Source organism: Dicentrarchus labrax, unplaced genomic scaffold (assembly GCF_905237075.1).
Source record: "Dicentrarchus labrax unplaced genomic scaffold, dlabrax2021, whole genome shotgun sequence".
Lineage (NCBI taxonomy): Eukaryota > Metazoa > Chordata > Actinopteri > Moronidae > Dicentrarchus > Dicentrarchus labrax.
Window position 1 is genome coordinate 23,184,115 of NW_026136723.1, and position 17,992 is coordinate 23,202,106.

Genomic DNA, 17,992 nt, shown 5'->3' on the forward strand with positions numbered 1-17,992 from the left:
CTTTAAGTAAAATGTGCTCACTTGGCTCAGAATAATGCCACATGTACACACTGAGTAAACAAAAGAGCACTTGTCTTCTGTATTTAGGAATGAGGATGTTTTAGTCTTTTAAATGAGCTAATTCATTAGACTTTGGGTATTAATTCAGTTGTGAAATGGAAAGCTGTAGCGGTACGTTTAACTGTGCCATTAAACCAACTGAAATGCATGGTATTAATGTATTAAAGGATCTTTGAATTTTATTGGGAGCGGGTTCCAGTCTTGTGTTTTGACTTTCTTTGGTGGGGTATTTGGATTTCCCCTTTTGTTTAGATGGTTCTCAACCTTTTGTCAAAGACCCCCAAACTGACACACAAGGCCACAGACATGTATTTCATAAGATGTAGTCACAGGGATCCTCGTGTAATAAGATTGGGTTATTCCATAACGACCTATAATGTAGACAGATTAACAGTGAAGAATGTGAAACCCTCAGTGGACTAACTACTCAATCAATTGATTGATTGAGAACAATTACTTCCCCAAAACAACATAAACCTGACCACTTATTTATTAACATACATACAGTAAACACTATTGTTTGTTTAAACACTCACAGTGATCATAGTCCATCATCATAATGTGTTAAAATGAACGTCAACTGTAATTCTTTCACCAATCTGAGTTAACAGAGCTTTAATAAAGGGTGTTTAAACTCACCCAGCTTTTCCAGCCTGTTTAAATTTTGATATTTGTGGTTGAGCAGACCAGTTTATTAAGCAGAGGCAAGACTATATTTATAAAAAGGTTGGGACTTTAAAGGGAGTCTAAAATAATAATAAATTTAAAGGGATCACAAGGTCATGACTTTTTCTGTGTAGCAAGGATATCTAGTGTATATTAAAGCACTGATAACACTTTATTCCATTACAGTACACTTGTGATGTTCACTTAAAGGTCCAGTCTGTAGGATTTGGTGCCTTCTAGTGGTGTAGTTGCAGATTGCAACTCACTCGCTTCTCCCTCCCTTTCCAAGTGTGAGGGAGAAGCTACGGTGGACGCAAAAGCAGTTTGGTTTGTCAGAGAAACATGGCAGTTCAACACGGCGGCCTCCACAGCAGGCGACCCGCACTGTCTATGGATATAAACGGTCTCATTCAACAAAAAACATATAACAAAAACATAACGATTCCTATATTGAGGCCATTATTATGAATATTATATTCAATTTCTGCCAATAGATCCTCCTAAATGTAACACTCCTTTAATGGATTCATGGATGGACTTTATTCCAGTAGAGTACACATTCATTATTTTATTACTGTTATAGTCCCTCATATCTATATTTTACCATCCATCATCTGATATACAGTAAATCAAGCAATGGAAAATAAAAGACGCTCAAAAGAAATACTTTTTTTTGGTCATTTATTCTGCATACAGGTGTTTTGGAAACAAAAAAAGCGGCGAGACAACCAGTCTCACCTCAACATGTTTTCTTAATGTTCATCATTATAAACAGACACAAAAAAAAGGATAAGATGACAACGGTGACGAAACACAACAAAACATAAGTCCAATAAACAAAAAAAAACAACACACAAGTAGAAAGTTTAACTGACAACAACAAACAACCCAGGAGACGATGCGACGTCGTCACATCAGGGGAAATGTTGAAATAATAATAAAAAATATTTGAAGGTGTCAAAGAGGACAAAACAAAAAACACTAAATAAAGAGAAGCAAACGGGCTGCATCAGAGATTTTAGAGTGATGGGAAAACATAGAAGGACCCAGAGATAAAGGAGACATTCATTGATTAGTGAACAACAATCAAAACAGATGTCTTTCCTCCTTTGCCACTTTTTTCTTTTGTTTAAATCAGGTTTGAAAACAGCAATATAGAACAGATAAATCATGAGGAGAGCAAAATTAACATTCACAAAGGAAAATGCAGAACACCTGATATATATATACATACATATATATATATATATATATATATATATATATATATGTATATATATTAGATTACAAGTTGTTCAAGATTATCTTTTTATTTTAAATTTGTAAAATCACCCTTCAGTTATGTTGGAACAGCTTCTTGCCAAAGCTCTCCCTGTGTATAGCCATTTGTTTGTTTTAATACGTGAACTATAATAGAGTTGGGTTTAACTTTAAATCTGACCTTTTATGTTCTATTAGTGGGTTACAGTAAGTTGCCAAAGGAGGGAGCTGGGAAGTGAATACTTAATAAATGCTCTACGCTAGTTTTAAACTCGGGACTGCTTTGTTTGTCGTGGAAGAAGACATGGAAGGAAGCAGATTTTCCAGAGTTTAAAACTGAAAATCAACTGGAACTAGTGGAGAGAGGAGGCTGTTCATGGGTGGCGGTTGAAACAGGAACACTTGAATGAGGGGAAAATGTTTTTTTTCTAAAAGAGGAAAAGTCGGTGGGAGGAACAGTGAAGCGACTCATGGTGTGCAGTCTGTGCGGGCCTGCAACCATTCTGCAGTGATGCATTATTTCATGCAACTCATACTGGTCAGTCATTCCCCTTTAAAGCCTACAATCTTATTTAAAAAAAACAAAACAAACAAAAAAAAGGAAGTCAAGTGAGGTAATTTAACATAAAGAATCACATAATCAAAGCAGGAAAAAAGATCGCTAACATGCAGGTGTGAAATAAACAGCACCGGGTGGCAAAAGCATCGATTGATTAGTTTTCTTTTATTTCAGATGGAATTTTATTCATATAATTCAAGATATTTTATCACACTCATTTAAAAAAAAAGAAGAAGAAACATGAGCCCCCCCGTGGATGTTAGTACTTTAATAAAAAAAGGGGCCGTTCATAGTCAAGTGGTCAAGATTAATGATGCGAGACCCGGACAGGCTGCGGTGCTCTGTCGTGGGGTTGGTGGGAGGTGGGATGGATGGGGGTTTGGTGGGAAATCAGCTGCTCTGCCTCTAAAAACCAGCACCCGAGTCAGACTGTGTGGGACTGCAACACTGGAGTGGAGCTGCAGCCAGGCCCAATCTCACCTGGCTCATGTGTTCACAGGAGCTAGCCTGGCTATAAAGTTGTAAATTACACGGCGGTTTATTAAACCGCAGCCAAAGCAGCGTCCATTATTTCACTGTGCAGTTATAAAAAGGAAGATTATAAACAACCGATATTTCCTGAATGAGAAGTCAGTCCCACCTTTTCCTCTCAAAGCTGCCTAGACGTGGGCGAGCCTCCAGATTTCAACGTGTGAAAGTTCGATCAGATTTAACTCTGTGAACTGAAAGGAGGCAGGTCAGTTCGTGACAAGAAGCAAAATGTGTCTCGGCCTGTTCCACATGGTAATGAATGGGAAGCAAAATCAGGTCTGACTGCACTTTAACAACAATAATCAGGTAGGTGTTAACCTGTTCATCCAACTCAGTCTTATTGTTGTCTCACAAACTGACACAGTAATGAAAGAGAGAAAGGTGTGGCAATAACAGCAATGGAGGATGTGACAGCTGGGGAAAAAATAACACGTTAAAGCAAAATGAGGTAAAAGCGGAGAAGGACTGAGGTTGTGCGGAGGCGACAGACAGAGGATGTTTAAATAAAACCAAAGGGAATGTATTGTGTGAGTCAGTGTTTCTCCCTCCGAAAAGGCTAAGACTTGTGAGTGTGAGCACTTGGTTATGTTATTATCAAATTAGTGTGTTTGATAAGTTTTCAGTGCGAGTGTCGGTGAGTTGGGCTGCATGGAGAAGCGTATGTTTAGTTTAGCGGCGTCGATCGAATCACAATTTTTTTATGCGCGTGTTTGTTATCTTGTCGATGTGCGTGGAAGAGGGGGGTGCTCATGGCTGTTTCCTGTGGGAGAATGGCAGATCTGGGGTGAGAGGTCAGTGTCTCAGAGGGGGGAGGGGTCACAGTGGGGATGAGGTGAGGTCAGATTCGGGGCAAATACTTCTCGATAAATTCCTTTACAGCTGCCATCTCCTGCAAGAGAGCCAAACAGATAACTGGTGAAAATGAATCACATCTGTTCCTTAAATCATCACCAAATGCATCAAAAATGTTCACCAACAGGTTTTGTTTTTGGTATATTATTTTACAAATCTGAGTCACAGTGGATGCAACCTATGGTGGTACAGTACCTGAGGACTGGAGCTGTGAGGGAGGTCTGGGTAGGTTTTGAAGGTGATCAACTGAGGGTTGACTATGGATCTGAGTTTTTCTGCCGTCATGGCGCCAAACGGCACTGGGATCATGACGTCCGCCTCACCGTGGCACTGCAGGATCGGGATGTTCTTGTGGCCACTTGACGCCTGTGGGACCGACACAACATAGACTTGGACGATATCCTGCTAACCAGTTTGCCGTTTCACCTCGTCAACCAACACAACAAGAAGCAAACAATACCAGACCGACGCCTCCCATAATGCATGTGTTAGTATCATGGATGGAAAGTAAAGCAGCCCAAAAACCATATAACTTAAAACGTAAAACTGTGACTGTACCGATGGGAAACTCCTGTGAAGGGGTAGCCAGCAACTGAGGGCCACAACGCCGGCCAACTGATGCTGGCAGGTCAAGGCGGTATACAAGGACAAAGCCCCACCCTGAGGAGAGAGGGAGGAAGCAGACACAGAGAGAGAGAGAGAGAGAGAGGTTTATTACAAGCATTAATATACATTTCTTAGTATATTGTGTTAGAGATATGAACCCTGTGGAATATAACACAATGCTAAGATATGAACTCCGACCTGAGAGAAGCCTCCAAGCATTATACGGTGTGGGGGGATCCCATTTTTGACCTCATGTTCGATGATGGCCTTGACTAGAGGAAACCAAGAACACATTTTTGTCATTCAACACATCAGAGAGACATATAATATAATGCAGATTGTCAAACACACCCGTCAGATATTATTGATCAGCAGCAGATAGCTCGATGCCAGGTTGGTATGGTGAGTGCAGACAAACAAAACATAATCAAACTGTCAGGATTGGTTTAAAGTTTTTTTTACTCTGAAGTTAAAGGAGTTGCTGTGCTCTCTGACCACTGGGAGGAACCTCAGATCTTCAATGTACTGTCTGTGACAAGGTCAAAGTTTAAAACTAAAGGTCTGTGTATGCCTGAAACAAATTAGTGCCCACGAACTGTCGATCATGTGTGTGTTTATGGTTTCAAGATGCTGTTTGATTACAAGATGAGCATTTCTTTTAGCCGTACTGACAGCTTAAGGTTTTTAAAACAAGGTTTTCTGACCTTTATTAAGGCTGAAAATAAAAAGGAGATTGTGCTTTTACTTCTTGTCACTCTTTGACTCTGGAAAGCCTCCCACAAAGTCTAAGATAAAGTCTTTAAAAAGCAGCTACACCCCTTTTGTTTGGTCTTTTCCTGGTTATATAAAGTTGTATATTTTATGGTTTGTCCACTTTATTCTGCTTGTTTTATACAATCCGTCGTCTCTCTCTCTTTTATGATCCCAAGTTCTCCTTGAAAAATGCTTCGATAATAAAGTTTGCATTATGTGTATCACATTTTCACAAGACCAGAATATATGAATCCAATCATAGTCTTTACTTGAAGCTTATAATGTTAACATATAGTTCATACAGCTTAAAGAATAAATACTCTCCAAGCCTTTATCATCACATCTAAATTGTTTCTATAAATGAAAGTGCAAAAAGTAAAGTTTACAGATTTCCTCACATGTTGTTATTTTGTATATTTTACCAGCTGTTCATATTAACTTTGCAAGAATGTTTTCATCATGATTATTTAATGCTTGATAGTTTCCACAACAAGGGATCAACAGACAACTTATCTAGTTATGAATGATGAACACAGCAGGAAATATGACAACAGGTCCGTTTCATTTCAAATATATAAGGATGTTTGGTTTACAGGAAATATGTTTTTTTGGATGATCTTTTGGTTATATTTGCCTTAATTTGCTGGTAAACAGTAAAGACAGGAAACAGAATCTACTGTAGATCAAGGTATTTATCATCATTCAACACAAGGTTGTACAACGCAATGAAAGTTTGTAGCACCGTCACACTACACACATAGCAAAACATAATTATAAATGTAAACTTTATTTTTAAAATGTAAATGATGCAGATGTTTTTTAAAGGACTAGGCTGGTAAATATTTAATATTTCAAATCCTGTGAAACACCAACAATGTATTAATCCTACCAATAAGTATTGTCTGTGTATTTAAAGGAAGATATATCTTAATACTCTGTTCCATAGAGCTCCATTGTTGACAATGTCCATGTTACGATGAACATTGTTTATTTTGACTCAATCCCTCGTACGCAGTCTTTTTCTGGAACTACTCACTGGAGCACCAAATGTGTATTCATCCGCGACGTAAAATAGTCCCCAACAAATGCACTATTTAAACCTGTTTGAAGGAACATTCGCTAAAAGCTTTGTTTAAAGATTATATCTTCTGTAGGAGCCATTTGGCTTGGAGCAGAGTGCCACAGACAGGAGAGGGACGTCGGAAAGTTCTGAGAGACAAACTACTGATGGTTTCTGTCTTTTCATGGGATTTAATGTCAATAACAAAAATATAGAATAAAGGCAGCCTTATCCTTCAACGCTTACATCATGCGCTAATGGACCAGCATTTAAACATTGAACTCACTGTTGTCTGCTGCCTTCTTGATTCCAGATTCGTCCTCTGGGGATTCGGGGCTGAGACCCATGAGGTCAAACCTGGACACATGCAGAGGCGAGCGTTTTTTAAGGAAATCAATAGACACAATCACAGTATTGTCAGCACCAATATGGGAGCCCATTGTGGTTTCCAGGGAAACAATAGCGTCCAGTGTTGAGCTAAAAGGCCGTCTCTTTCATCACGCTAACTCACCACGCAGGCATCGTCGACTTCAAGTTGAGAGTGACGGGAATTGGGGGCCTGCGGGGGGGGAAAAGGGGAGGGAGAGAAATGAAAACATGACAGTCAGTGTAAGGAGATCACCAGCAGCCAGGAGCTAAATGTTGGTGGATCGATTAAGTCACTCAATAAGACAGGATGACGGATAAACGATTGGTTTGAAGCTGCTTTTGCATTCTGAGGGGAAAACCGTATATTTGCTTTACGGGGTTAACATTGTACTTCACTCAACACAGCGTGAAAGATGTTAGTTTCCCTCTGTGCCGACAAGTGACTTGTGTTTTGGAGCCATAAAATATGACGGGATGACTGAGAAGGAAAAAAAAAAAGACTTACGCGTGGGGGGCAGATGTACTTGACGTGAGGCAGCCGGATCCCCATCAAACTGTCGGCCCACCCATGCCTGACAGAAAACAGACAGAGAGAGAAACGCTTTGTTTCTAATCCGGTTTCAGCTAAATGCAAAATGTAGAACATCATGTATACTACAGAGCGTGAGCAGCATATGTGGTCACTTCTACACATGTTAAAATCAGCTGCACTTGAGGTACAATTAGATACTGAAGAGAAAAACACCCACCACAGGGGATATTTGTGGAGACGCAATGACACGATTTAACATTGGATCAAGTGACTCACCCGACATCAAGAGCTTATTTGAGAGCTTTTTTAAATTAGTCATTCACGATGTTGTAAGTGGTGCGTTATGAAATTAAACCACATGAATGTGGGCATCAATTAAGGCATTTAAGCCGTATTTCCTCAAAATGTGACAATGCTCCTCGCTTTTGGTAACTCTACTCTGTGTAGATTGAGTGTGGACAGTACTTTCGATAGGACCCCCTCGACGTAGGCGGAGCGGATTGTCAGAGCGACACAGTTGGGAAACAGCGAGGGAGCTTTACTTTGGTCTAGAGTAGCTGCAGCCTTTATTCACTGACAAACTGCAACCTTCACTGTACATTCACTGCTACATTGACAACTTTACTGCTCAAATTCACAGCTCCCTTCACAAGCTGCTACTCTTACAACCGAGGATATGAAGGGATAGTTCTTGATAACGCCTTCACTTCTTAAACTGACCACGCCATGGTTTTTGCGGTGTGTGTGCAGGATGTCTGCAGGGTTTTCACATCACCTTTTAGTATCAGCTCAGCTCAGGTGGCACCAAAAAAAGTACTGTAAATCGTAACGTAATGTAAATCCAAAAAAAAAAAAAAACGCTCTAGTTCTTCTAGTCACAAGTTGAAAAGGTGCAAAAATACATTTGTGTTTGTGGCTAAATGGGAATTAATGTGTATTTTATCTGGATACAAGACACTTAAAATGACATAAATGATGCAAATTTAATGAATCCCACAGTAGACAATCCTAAACATAACTCACATGTATCCACTATTTATTACTCCATATCCATTCATATGACATATAATATTAAACCATACATATATATTCAGTACTGACATCAAACAGTACTTTATTTATTGATCTAAACAAACCCTTATCACCACCAGAAACATTAGATTTAGCTGTTAGAGCAGGTCTGTGTCTTTAACAGCATGGTGATCGTCAGGGCTGCATATTGTTTGAACTTTAACACAGGGGCCAATATGGTGTCCGAGTTTGAGTACAAAACCAAAAACAACTTTAATTCAAAATCAAATATTAAATGTAGTCTAAACACAGACATCTGTACTAGAACTTTGCCTGAATAAAATAGTCTGAAAAAACATTTTCTACATTTTCTGAATCTATTTTTTCAAAGCAAAACCAAAACACATTTTGGTCTGTACCAAAAAAGTATTGAGGTTTGACACCAAGCAAACGTCATGAAAAGTATCTGCGGTGATATCTGAAGCAGAAAATGAATTTATATTACGTAGAAAGTATACTTCTCTACTCTGACATTGCTCACACATACGTTATGTAATAATAAATTAATATAGAAAACAAAAACAGGCTTATTGAAACTTTTATACTGAACATGAATTAAAACATCACTCACCCTGAGTCTCCTAACCCATGAAGGAAGATCACCTGCAGCACAGATTAAAAATAAAACAGTGGTTAGGACTCGCTCCTTTCAGAACTATTAAATATTCATAATTTACACAAAAAGACTGGAAACATTTCTTAAGAGACACAAAGACATTTAGGAGCAGGTAGTGATCAACCGTACTGGACACATTAAAACAGATGTTATGTTATTTTATGCCACTAGGGGGTGTTTCACGTTAAAACAATAACAAAAGATGAGGTTTGATGACCCTGTTAAGTAGCATAGGATCATGGGAGTTGTTGTCTTTAGCAACATTGCCATCAGCTTCTCCCGGTTAGGATCCCTTCAGCGTTCCTCGTTCAGGATGTTTCTACTGGGAGCTGAATTATCCTACTGATAGCGTAAGAGCTAGATGTCCGATGACTAAAATCCTTCATTCAGTTAAAGTTTATATTATAATAAGACCAGGATCTATTAAGCATATTGTAAAAAATGGGGCTTAAAACTGGATAAAAAGTCAATTAATGGCAGCATCTGGCAGACAACCACAACGCTGACCGAATAAAATCACAGATTTCTCTGAGTTTGAACACTGTTGGAAACATTTGGGATAATGCAAGCACACAACTCAACAAAATATATAACACAGTCCTATTGTTTTTAGACATTTTAATGCTGAAATGTTACATCTTATATCTTAAATTGCTGGAGGGAGGAAACCTGTGAGCAGTACATTCAGTTCCTTCTGGCACTTTACAGATGACACACAGGATATAAAAAAAAAAACCCTCACATTGCATCAATCTTGTGAACACCATGTACTACTGCGAAGAGTGCATACTTATTCCAAAACAGAGGAAAAACAGGTGCCAATCTGCCATTCTTGCCAAGATAAGCACTCGCTGCCAGTTTCCACACACACTACTCCCCACGGAGAAACCATGAAAAGGAATAACAACAATTCAGAAAGCTGGCAATTCACCGCCCGCTTGTTGGCTGGAAATCAGTGACTCAGCTGTCTTTGCAGGGACAAAAAACACTTTTCCTTCATGTAGGGTTTTGAGACGAGCTTCAAAGCTTTGATCCTCAAATCCCGGCACTGTACCCGACAATAGCTTGTTTAATTTTTACACTCAGATCTAGCTGAGCGTCCACACAATGCGTCTGCTCACTGTACTTGTTACAGCTTCTGCTACAGGTGCAGCTACAGGTGTGGCTTCTCTTCTCGCAAAGCAGTGGTGTTTATTGGGACTCAGACGCAGAAAAATTACCATTTTCTTCTTCTTAGTTTAGCTAACAAGGTGTTCAGGTGATGCATTAAAACCTATGTCAATCAATTAAGAACGTCTCAGGTTTAAATGTCATGCTTTAGCTATTTGTGGTGGGGCAACGCTTACATCTAGATCACGGATTTTATGTTAAGTTATATAAGTGCCAATGCCGTAACAACGTTTTCCTTTGAGGAATAAATTCTTCAATAAAAGAAGCCACAGTTTTTAGATGTTAAATGACTTAACAAGAACTTTGTCTCAATCTCAATATGACAAACAAAAACACATCTGATCAAATAATAAGTAAACAAGATAATAAATCTGACCTTTTGTTGTGGGCTTTCAATATTTAACATTTATGAAAACTCTGCACGTGTTCTGATAATTCAACAATTGAGTTTAAATGAAAAATAGGAAAAGTGGGCTGCTTATAAAACCCATAATAATCATGACCTCACTGAGCTATGGAAAAAAACTATTGAGGCTTGATACAAAGCCTCATTGTGAATGTGACGTCCAACAAATGCTGAAATACTAACAACAACATTTGTCTCATGTGATGTTTATATTGTATTTAAATGAAACTAACTTTCAATAAATGTAGACAGAATTACTGCCTAGGTGCCATAATATGATACAAATCCACTGAGTCAATCAATACGTTACAGTATGTTGTAGGACAAAAAAAAGGGAGATTACAAGCTAAACATACAGAACTCTGGATGTATGAGAACAGGTTTGTTCTGGTTCTGAAATTCTCCACCTGGAAAATCAGTAGCCAAAGGATGGGAACGTCTTTTGGTTTTAATATCAAGCACTACAGAGCGCTGACTGTCTGATCTAGTTTAGTGCATTAAGATGGAGGTCTGGAAGGTCTGAGAGGCAATCAAACTCTCTTCTCCTACACAAAACACCGGCTGAAAAGATTCAGATTGAATCTGTCGGGCAGCTTCAAGGCCACAGAAAACCTTCCATCATTAAAATGCCACGTTTGATAGCCACAGCTCAAAGTGTCCTTGAGCTAGACGTTGGACGGCCCTTTCCCCAGCCACCCTCGACCGCTCAGCGACTACAAGGCGCTTTGGGGTTTTCACTCACCGCCGCGGTCTCCTTCTCCATCCCGGACACCGTCACAGCCTCGGCGAGCAGCGGCACAGACATGTTGTTGCCACACATACACTGTAGAAGGTGCTGGGGTCGGAAGAGAGGACAGTAACACCAGAGGTCAGCTGACTGCAGATCACACAGGGTGGAAGAACATAAAATATGTTGTCATGTGTATTGGGATTAAACAAAAAAAAAGACATTTCAGACATTTGCAAAATCCCCCTACTTATTCTCTGAGAGTTTCTAGTGTCTTCCTATTAACCAATAATGTGTTCATATGACAGATTTAACAGGAAGTGTTCAAACAACCAATCGAAGTTTAAACTTTAAAGCATCTTTTATTCCTTTGGCTGTACAGAGAGGCTTTAAGGACTTTAGGCCCTCACGGTCTGGAGCATTTTCTGGATGATAAATGTTTTTTTTAAATAGCACAAAAAGATATCAGCGTACACAAATAAACTATCTTTCTTCTCAACCAGCTCAGGGCTCTAAAGTCATTTGATTACGTCATATTAAATTGGGTAAGACTTGTTTCCTTTGGTTTCTATATCTGCAGGACAAGTGAACTGTGCAAGCTCAATAAAGCCGACAGATCATTTCCACCAGGGACACGTTTTTAATCTAAGTTTAATTTACACACTGAGAACTTCCTAAACACCGTCTTCGGACCGTCTGGCTGCAAAAATCCAGATGTAGAAAGAGTTGTCCAATGTTCAACATACACCGATTTCTATTATAACTCAGAACTATAAGTTTAAAGAGCAGCTTTGGTTGGTTTTGCCTCTCATACAGGCTGCCATACCCTCTGATTGGTGGCAGTTGTTGTACTTATTCAGAGCTTAATGCTGACAAGTGGATTTTGTTTTACACTTGAAAACATCTAATATCTGTTTCTTAAAAACACCTAAATGATCTGCGTCAAACATATTATTTATGTCGAGGCATCATTATCAGATTGCTGAATTCCCAAATACATATAGAAATATATACATATAATGAAGGAAACAGTGGGGTTCTCCTGGAAAGCACAATAACAGCAATATGTTAAATGATCTTTTGGCTGAAGTGAAACCCGCGTGCACTGTAGGTAACAAAATATTTATTATAATCGTCTTCCTCCAAACCTGTCCACCAAAGTCAGTCAAAACTGAATGTTAAAAGACACCAGGATGTATTCAAATTCAAACAAGTGGAGCTTATTCAAAAGAGCAGACCTGCAGATACATGTAATTTGCTGTGTCGTGTACAGTGGTATCTGTCATGTCAGTTTTTTTTTTTGACATTAGCAATGACAACAAGCAGCTCTCTCTGACGGTTACAAACCCCCGACTGGTTATCAGCGCGGTCATTCAGTCCGCAGACAACAAAGCTGAAAACACACACACGGCAACACATAATAAACTGCAGTCATGAGGTATGTGTTTGTGCGAGTCGGGCAGGTTTCTGTAGTCAGCAAGTACCGGGACTCATTAACTAAATCTCTCTCTCTCTCTCTCTCTCACACTCACTCACTCACACACACACTCACACACACTTCCCTGCACTCTGTATACCGGCTGCAGACGTCCATCCCCCTGCGCAGTGACTCAGCCATCGATAACAAGCGTGAGATCAGGTTGAGGTTTTTACAGTAAAGTCGGGGCAATAAAAGCCTTCCCTCCTTAATGCCCTTTAAGTTCCTGGTGATGTGGGACAGAATGAGACAAGACGGGACGGGTGGATCAGACGGTGCGCTATTTGATTGGTAAACAGACGATGAAAAGACGGTGTGGGTCGTTGGGGGGGATGTCTGAAACACGGAGGTTAATGTGTAAACCTTGAGCGGGGTTATGACACACGGGTGTTAAAAAATTTCCACTGCTGATATGGCCGAGCGGCTAAATGCTGCTCAGCTTTGCATGTGGCCTCGGTGGCAGGTGACAAATTATCATCTAAAGGTCACATTCCCTGCAAAAATACGGGGAGGTGGACTCTAAATGTGCCCCAAAGTGCTGACAAAAGGAGGTTGTTTTGCCCGGCATCCTGACCCCCTTGATAAATGAGTAATAGGAGAATAATAACTGGGCTGTTTCCCGGTTAAGCAGCGCTCTCTTTCTGTGCTGTACAAAGCTCTGGTAGGAACCTGTAAGCATAAACAGAATAAAAGGACATTTTCCACATGTATGAGGTTTACTTATTATGTTCAATACTGTCTAATAAGTTCAATTTTAAGGTTCTTATTCTTATTTCCATTTAATGCTACTTAATGTTTCCACTTCATTGCATTACAGAGGGAATATATTTATCTACAAGTTATAGGTACTAGTCAGCTTTCAAAACATATTATGAACACACAATTGTTCCCAACCTTTTTGACCTGTGTCTAGTTTCAGTCCCTTGTTACATTTCAGACAGATATGAGTTACACCAAAGAGAGAGTTCCCCTTTAAATATAACTGTTTGAGGAATATTACACAAAAGACATTGATGCTTCACTGTGCTGATAACACTTCTGTACTTTTACTCAGCTAGGATTTTAAACGCAGGATTTCTACTTGTAGAGGAGCATTATGAAACTGTATTAGTACTTTAACTTCAGTAAAACATGGTACTTCCTCCACCACTGAATGTTTTCTACCATTATATCGACTCCGTTTGAGCGAATGACACAAACACAATGTGATGTGATTAAAGCGTGCATCACAAGATGTGCCTTCACTGTCACCAAATTCTAATTCAGTGTTTTAAACTAATGTAATTTAGCCGCGCTGGGGCCTGAGTGGGAACAGACAGAGCCACATAGATAAGACGACTGAAAAGCAGGCCGCACACACAAGAAAAAGGAGGAGTGAAAGAAAGAAAGAGATAATAAGGAAAGATAAAGAGGAGCGATAGATGGCGAAGTGCAGGAACATTGGACAATCTGTTCTAACAAGTAGGACAAACCTGAAAATAGGCAGCATATGCAAAGAAGCGATTTAATCACTTTTATATCCTTTTTTTTCCTCCCTCTCTCTCTCACACCTGTTATTATGCAGCAGATTAACAATGACCTGTTACGTGGACTGCCAGCAGAAAGCAGAGTGTGGGGTTTTTGTTTTTGATGCATGCTCTGAGAAACAATGGCTCACTCGCTACGCTTCTGGTGGAGGCCGCGGTTAAAAATAGTGTCACGCTGTGTACGAGCATCTAGTCCAAATTCATATTTAAAAAAAAAAATACCCCAACTGAAAAGAGGACTTGTTCCAATAAACAAATTCAATTTAATCTGTGACTTGGGAGTTTTGTTCTCTTTTTAAACGAATGAATGGATCCGGCAACAAGCTGATTCTTTCATTTTAGATAGCTAGATACTTTATTTATCCCGAGGGAAATTAAATTTTTAACGACAATTTGCCAGAAAGGTTGAATATTTAAGCTCTGGATGACAGATATTTATTAGTTTTTCGTCATTAAGTGTTCGCCTGATGTCAAAGGCGGTAATTAGGATCATTATCTGTTAAATATGTTTTCGATTAATCGATCGATGAATAAAACGTCAGAAAAATGAGCGTTCCGAGAGTCCACGTTAACATCTAAGAACGTATTGTTTTTAATCGATAATAAGTCTAAAACTCACAAATACTGGATGTAAAATATGAATGAATTAAACATTGATTATCAAAATTGGTAATTTTCTGTCGATCGACTAATCATTCCAGCTCTAAATTGGTGTAGCTGCTAAAATGTGCAGATTATATCATTAATTTTATAATATGAGTTTTTAAACTCGCCTTGAACTCTGAGGACATGTTTCACTGTTTCCTTTACCTTTACTACATTAAATGATTAAATGATGAATTAAATAATCTTTAGTTGCTTTCCTAGTATAACTACGTGCTACTAAAAGGTTACAGTTGATTGAGGTATGGTTGCTTCACCGCAGCCGGGGAGCTTTATTGCATGCCATTCCCCACCTTTTTATTGTTCTACTACAACAACTACGTTTACTTCTACTTCTTCTACTTCTACTACTGCTGCTGCTGCTGGCATAAAATGCTCATAAATACGTTTAAAACAGTTACAGGTTGAGTTAGGAGATACAGCTAATTGATATAAATATGGATACTGTCAAACTATAGTGGGTATCGTCTTGCATTTTGATTTTAGAGTAAAAGGTTTTCCTGATATCAAAGTAAAGCTGCACAACATGGTAAAAACATGATATTGTGATTATTCCGGCACGATTTAATTAGAGATTAGTGTGGGCATTATCATATTTAGCATCAAAACTACTAAAATCGTGGTGTTGTGAAATGTTTTGCGGTCTGTAGAAAACAAACGCGCTCTCTTAAATCTGGAGAACAAGATTCATAAGACAGTGCAACTCTTCAGAACTACAATATTTCATTATAACGCCGTTCTGTTCACATATTTTAATCCTAAAAACTGCAGCTTGTGCATTCAGATTTCGATAACATTGCAATGAATTGTGCAGCCCTGTATCAAAGGCAGTGCTGTAGTTCAGTGATATTTATTCTATAGTATCACACCAGTGATAAGGACCCCCCCCAAACACACTGTCAGATGGCTGGTTTCTTTCAGGAGCCACAAATCAGGAGAAAGAAAGAAAAGGTCGCCTCTGTTGCAGCTAACTTAAAGCCCATCACGAGTCTCCATCCTGCATGACTCCAATTACATTAAAGTCAAACACACACACAAAAACAGCGTGCTGCAGTCTGTGTGTGTGTGTGTGTGTGTGTGTGTGTGTATAGGTCGGAGTATAGCACACACACACACACACACACACACACACACACACACACACACAGGCTGCAGCATTCAGACAGCTCTTTGCTCAATGGCTACGGATGGCTGGCAAACAACAGGATAATATGCGGCACTGAGTGACAGGCAACCTCCTCCCCCTCCCTCCCTCCCTCCCTCCCTCCTCCTCCTCCTCCTCCTCCCTTACACACCATCATCCAGCAGCAGCAGCTAACCCAGCTCTCCGCCCGCCGATGGAGGTTAACAGCCCGGTTTAGCTAGCTACTGTAAGGAAACACACCGCGGTCAAAAAGAGCGAACCGAGAGAAAAACAACAACAACAACAACAACCCACAGTTAAAAAATAACAATAATCAGCATTAGCAGAGGAAGCAGGTGGAGGGGGGGGAGAGGAAGGAGACAATGAATGGTTGAAGCTATGTGATCAACCCCAGTAGTGACGGTATCCATCAGGACAAAGGTTTAATCCCCACACACACACACACACACACACACACACACACACACACACACACACACACACACACACACACACACACACACACACACACACACCACCCGGTGTCCAGCTCAACGGCTAACGTTACGTTACGATTCAAATTCGGACCTCCGCCGCGGGCCGTTTCTCAGAACCCCCCCCCCTCTCGCTCCTACCCCCCCTTACAAAACCACACAAACCGGCTCACACGAGAGTCGGTTCGGAACCCGGGGTCAAAGCGGGTAAGGCGAATGAAACCCGCGGCCCGCTAGCTGACACAAACGGGTCCACACTCACCGCTTGCTGTCCCAGTTCTCGACGGAACGGAACTTCCGCTACTGGCCCGCACACACGAACCGGGGGCGGGGACAGAACGTGGCGACGTCATCGCATAGCAACGCCCCGCTGCCGGTCACGAGCGTGGATATAGTGTTAAATGTTGTTTTATTGATGTGTAAATATTTATTTATGTGTGTATTATAAGACAAATACTGCCGTTTTATTGGTGTTTTATTTAATTTTTAGGCATTTTTAAAGGTTTACAAAATTTTATAATTTTTATTTATAATACTTATAATGTAATACCTCCATGTTGCGTCACGAAATACAAATATAACGATCATTTGCCAGAAATTATTTTTAATTTAATGTATTAAGCTGTGGATGGAAATGTGCCAGTGTTTAAGCAATCAAAACGTTTAAGACATTATGCCAGATATTTATTAGATTTTTGTCTTGGAGTTGTTGTAAGTGTTCACCTGGTTGTAATTAGGGATATAACTGTGACCACCCCTCTCATTGTCTGTTCAATATGTTTTCAATTAATCGATTGGTGAATAAAATGTCAGGAAAATCTCAAGTTGTATTTTCTGATTGTGTTTTACCTGTTTTCTTCACATCTTATCTATAATCAATAAATCTTGTCATATGTTCAATATCCAGTGGTTGACTAAGTAGTGTCATTAATCCTGAAACACTAAAACTTTTAATTATAATTTACAGTTTAAAATACAAACTGTGTTTTAGTATGTACATTATCCATCATTGTCAAATATTCCACATAATTTGATTTATTTACAACTCGGGACCATGATCACATGGTACGGAGCATTAACAGAATATACAATAATAACAAAATGATAGCACACGTGGTTTGTCTGAAGTGTCTGACTCACATGAATATTGTACTGTGAAGCATTAAAAAGCACTTATTTTCTATTCAGTTTGAGGTATTGGCACTGAAATGACTTCTGTAGTAAAATGAGACCCTGTTTTTGTGAAGACACACAAAGTACAGAGTTCTCCAGATGTCACTTGTAAACACTTTGAGCAACAAAACTATCTTTATGTCGGGATACAGCGAGGGGTCAGTGAGGATTTAGATAAACTGACCATTCAAAGAAACAATATTTGTTTCTAAAATGTTTTGAAAAGAGCTAATGAAAAGAATTCTTCCATTTTGCTTTAATTTCTATCTATAACAACATTCTTGGAGAGCTTAAACAT

The 17,992-nt window shown here is 39.5% G+C and overlaps 1 protein-coding gene across 1 annotated transcript; it reads right to left on the reverse strand.

The window, feature by feature from the left end:
• Positions 1-2,691: 2,691 nt before the first annotated feature.
• Positions 2,692-11,388, reverse strand: lypla2 (lysophospholipase 2). Its single transcript, XM_051390036.1, is given in 10 exon segments — positions 2,692-3,965; positions 4,124-4,294; positions 4,487-4,588; positions 4,733-4,806; positions 6,634-6,704; positions 6,859-6,906; positions 7,222-7,229; positions 7,231-7,288; positions 8,891-8,922; positions 11,254-11,388. Coding segments are annotated over 10 exon segments (693 nt in total). The 5' UTR covers positions 11,332-11,388; the 3' UTR covers positions 2,692-3,914.
• Between the last annotated feature and the right edge of the window lie 6,604 nt (positions 11,389-17,992).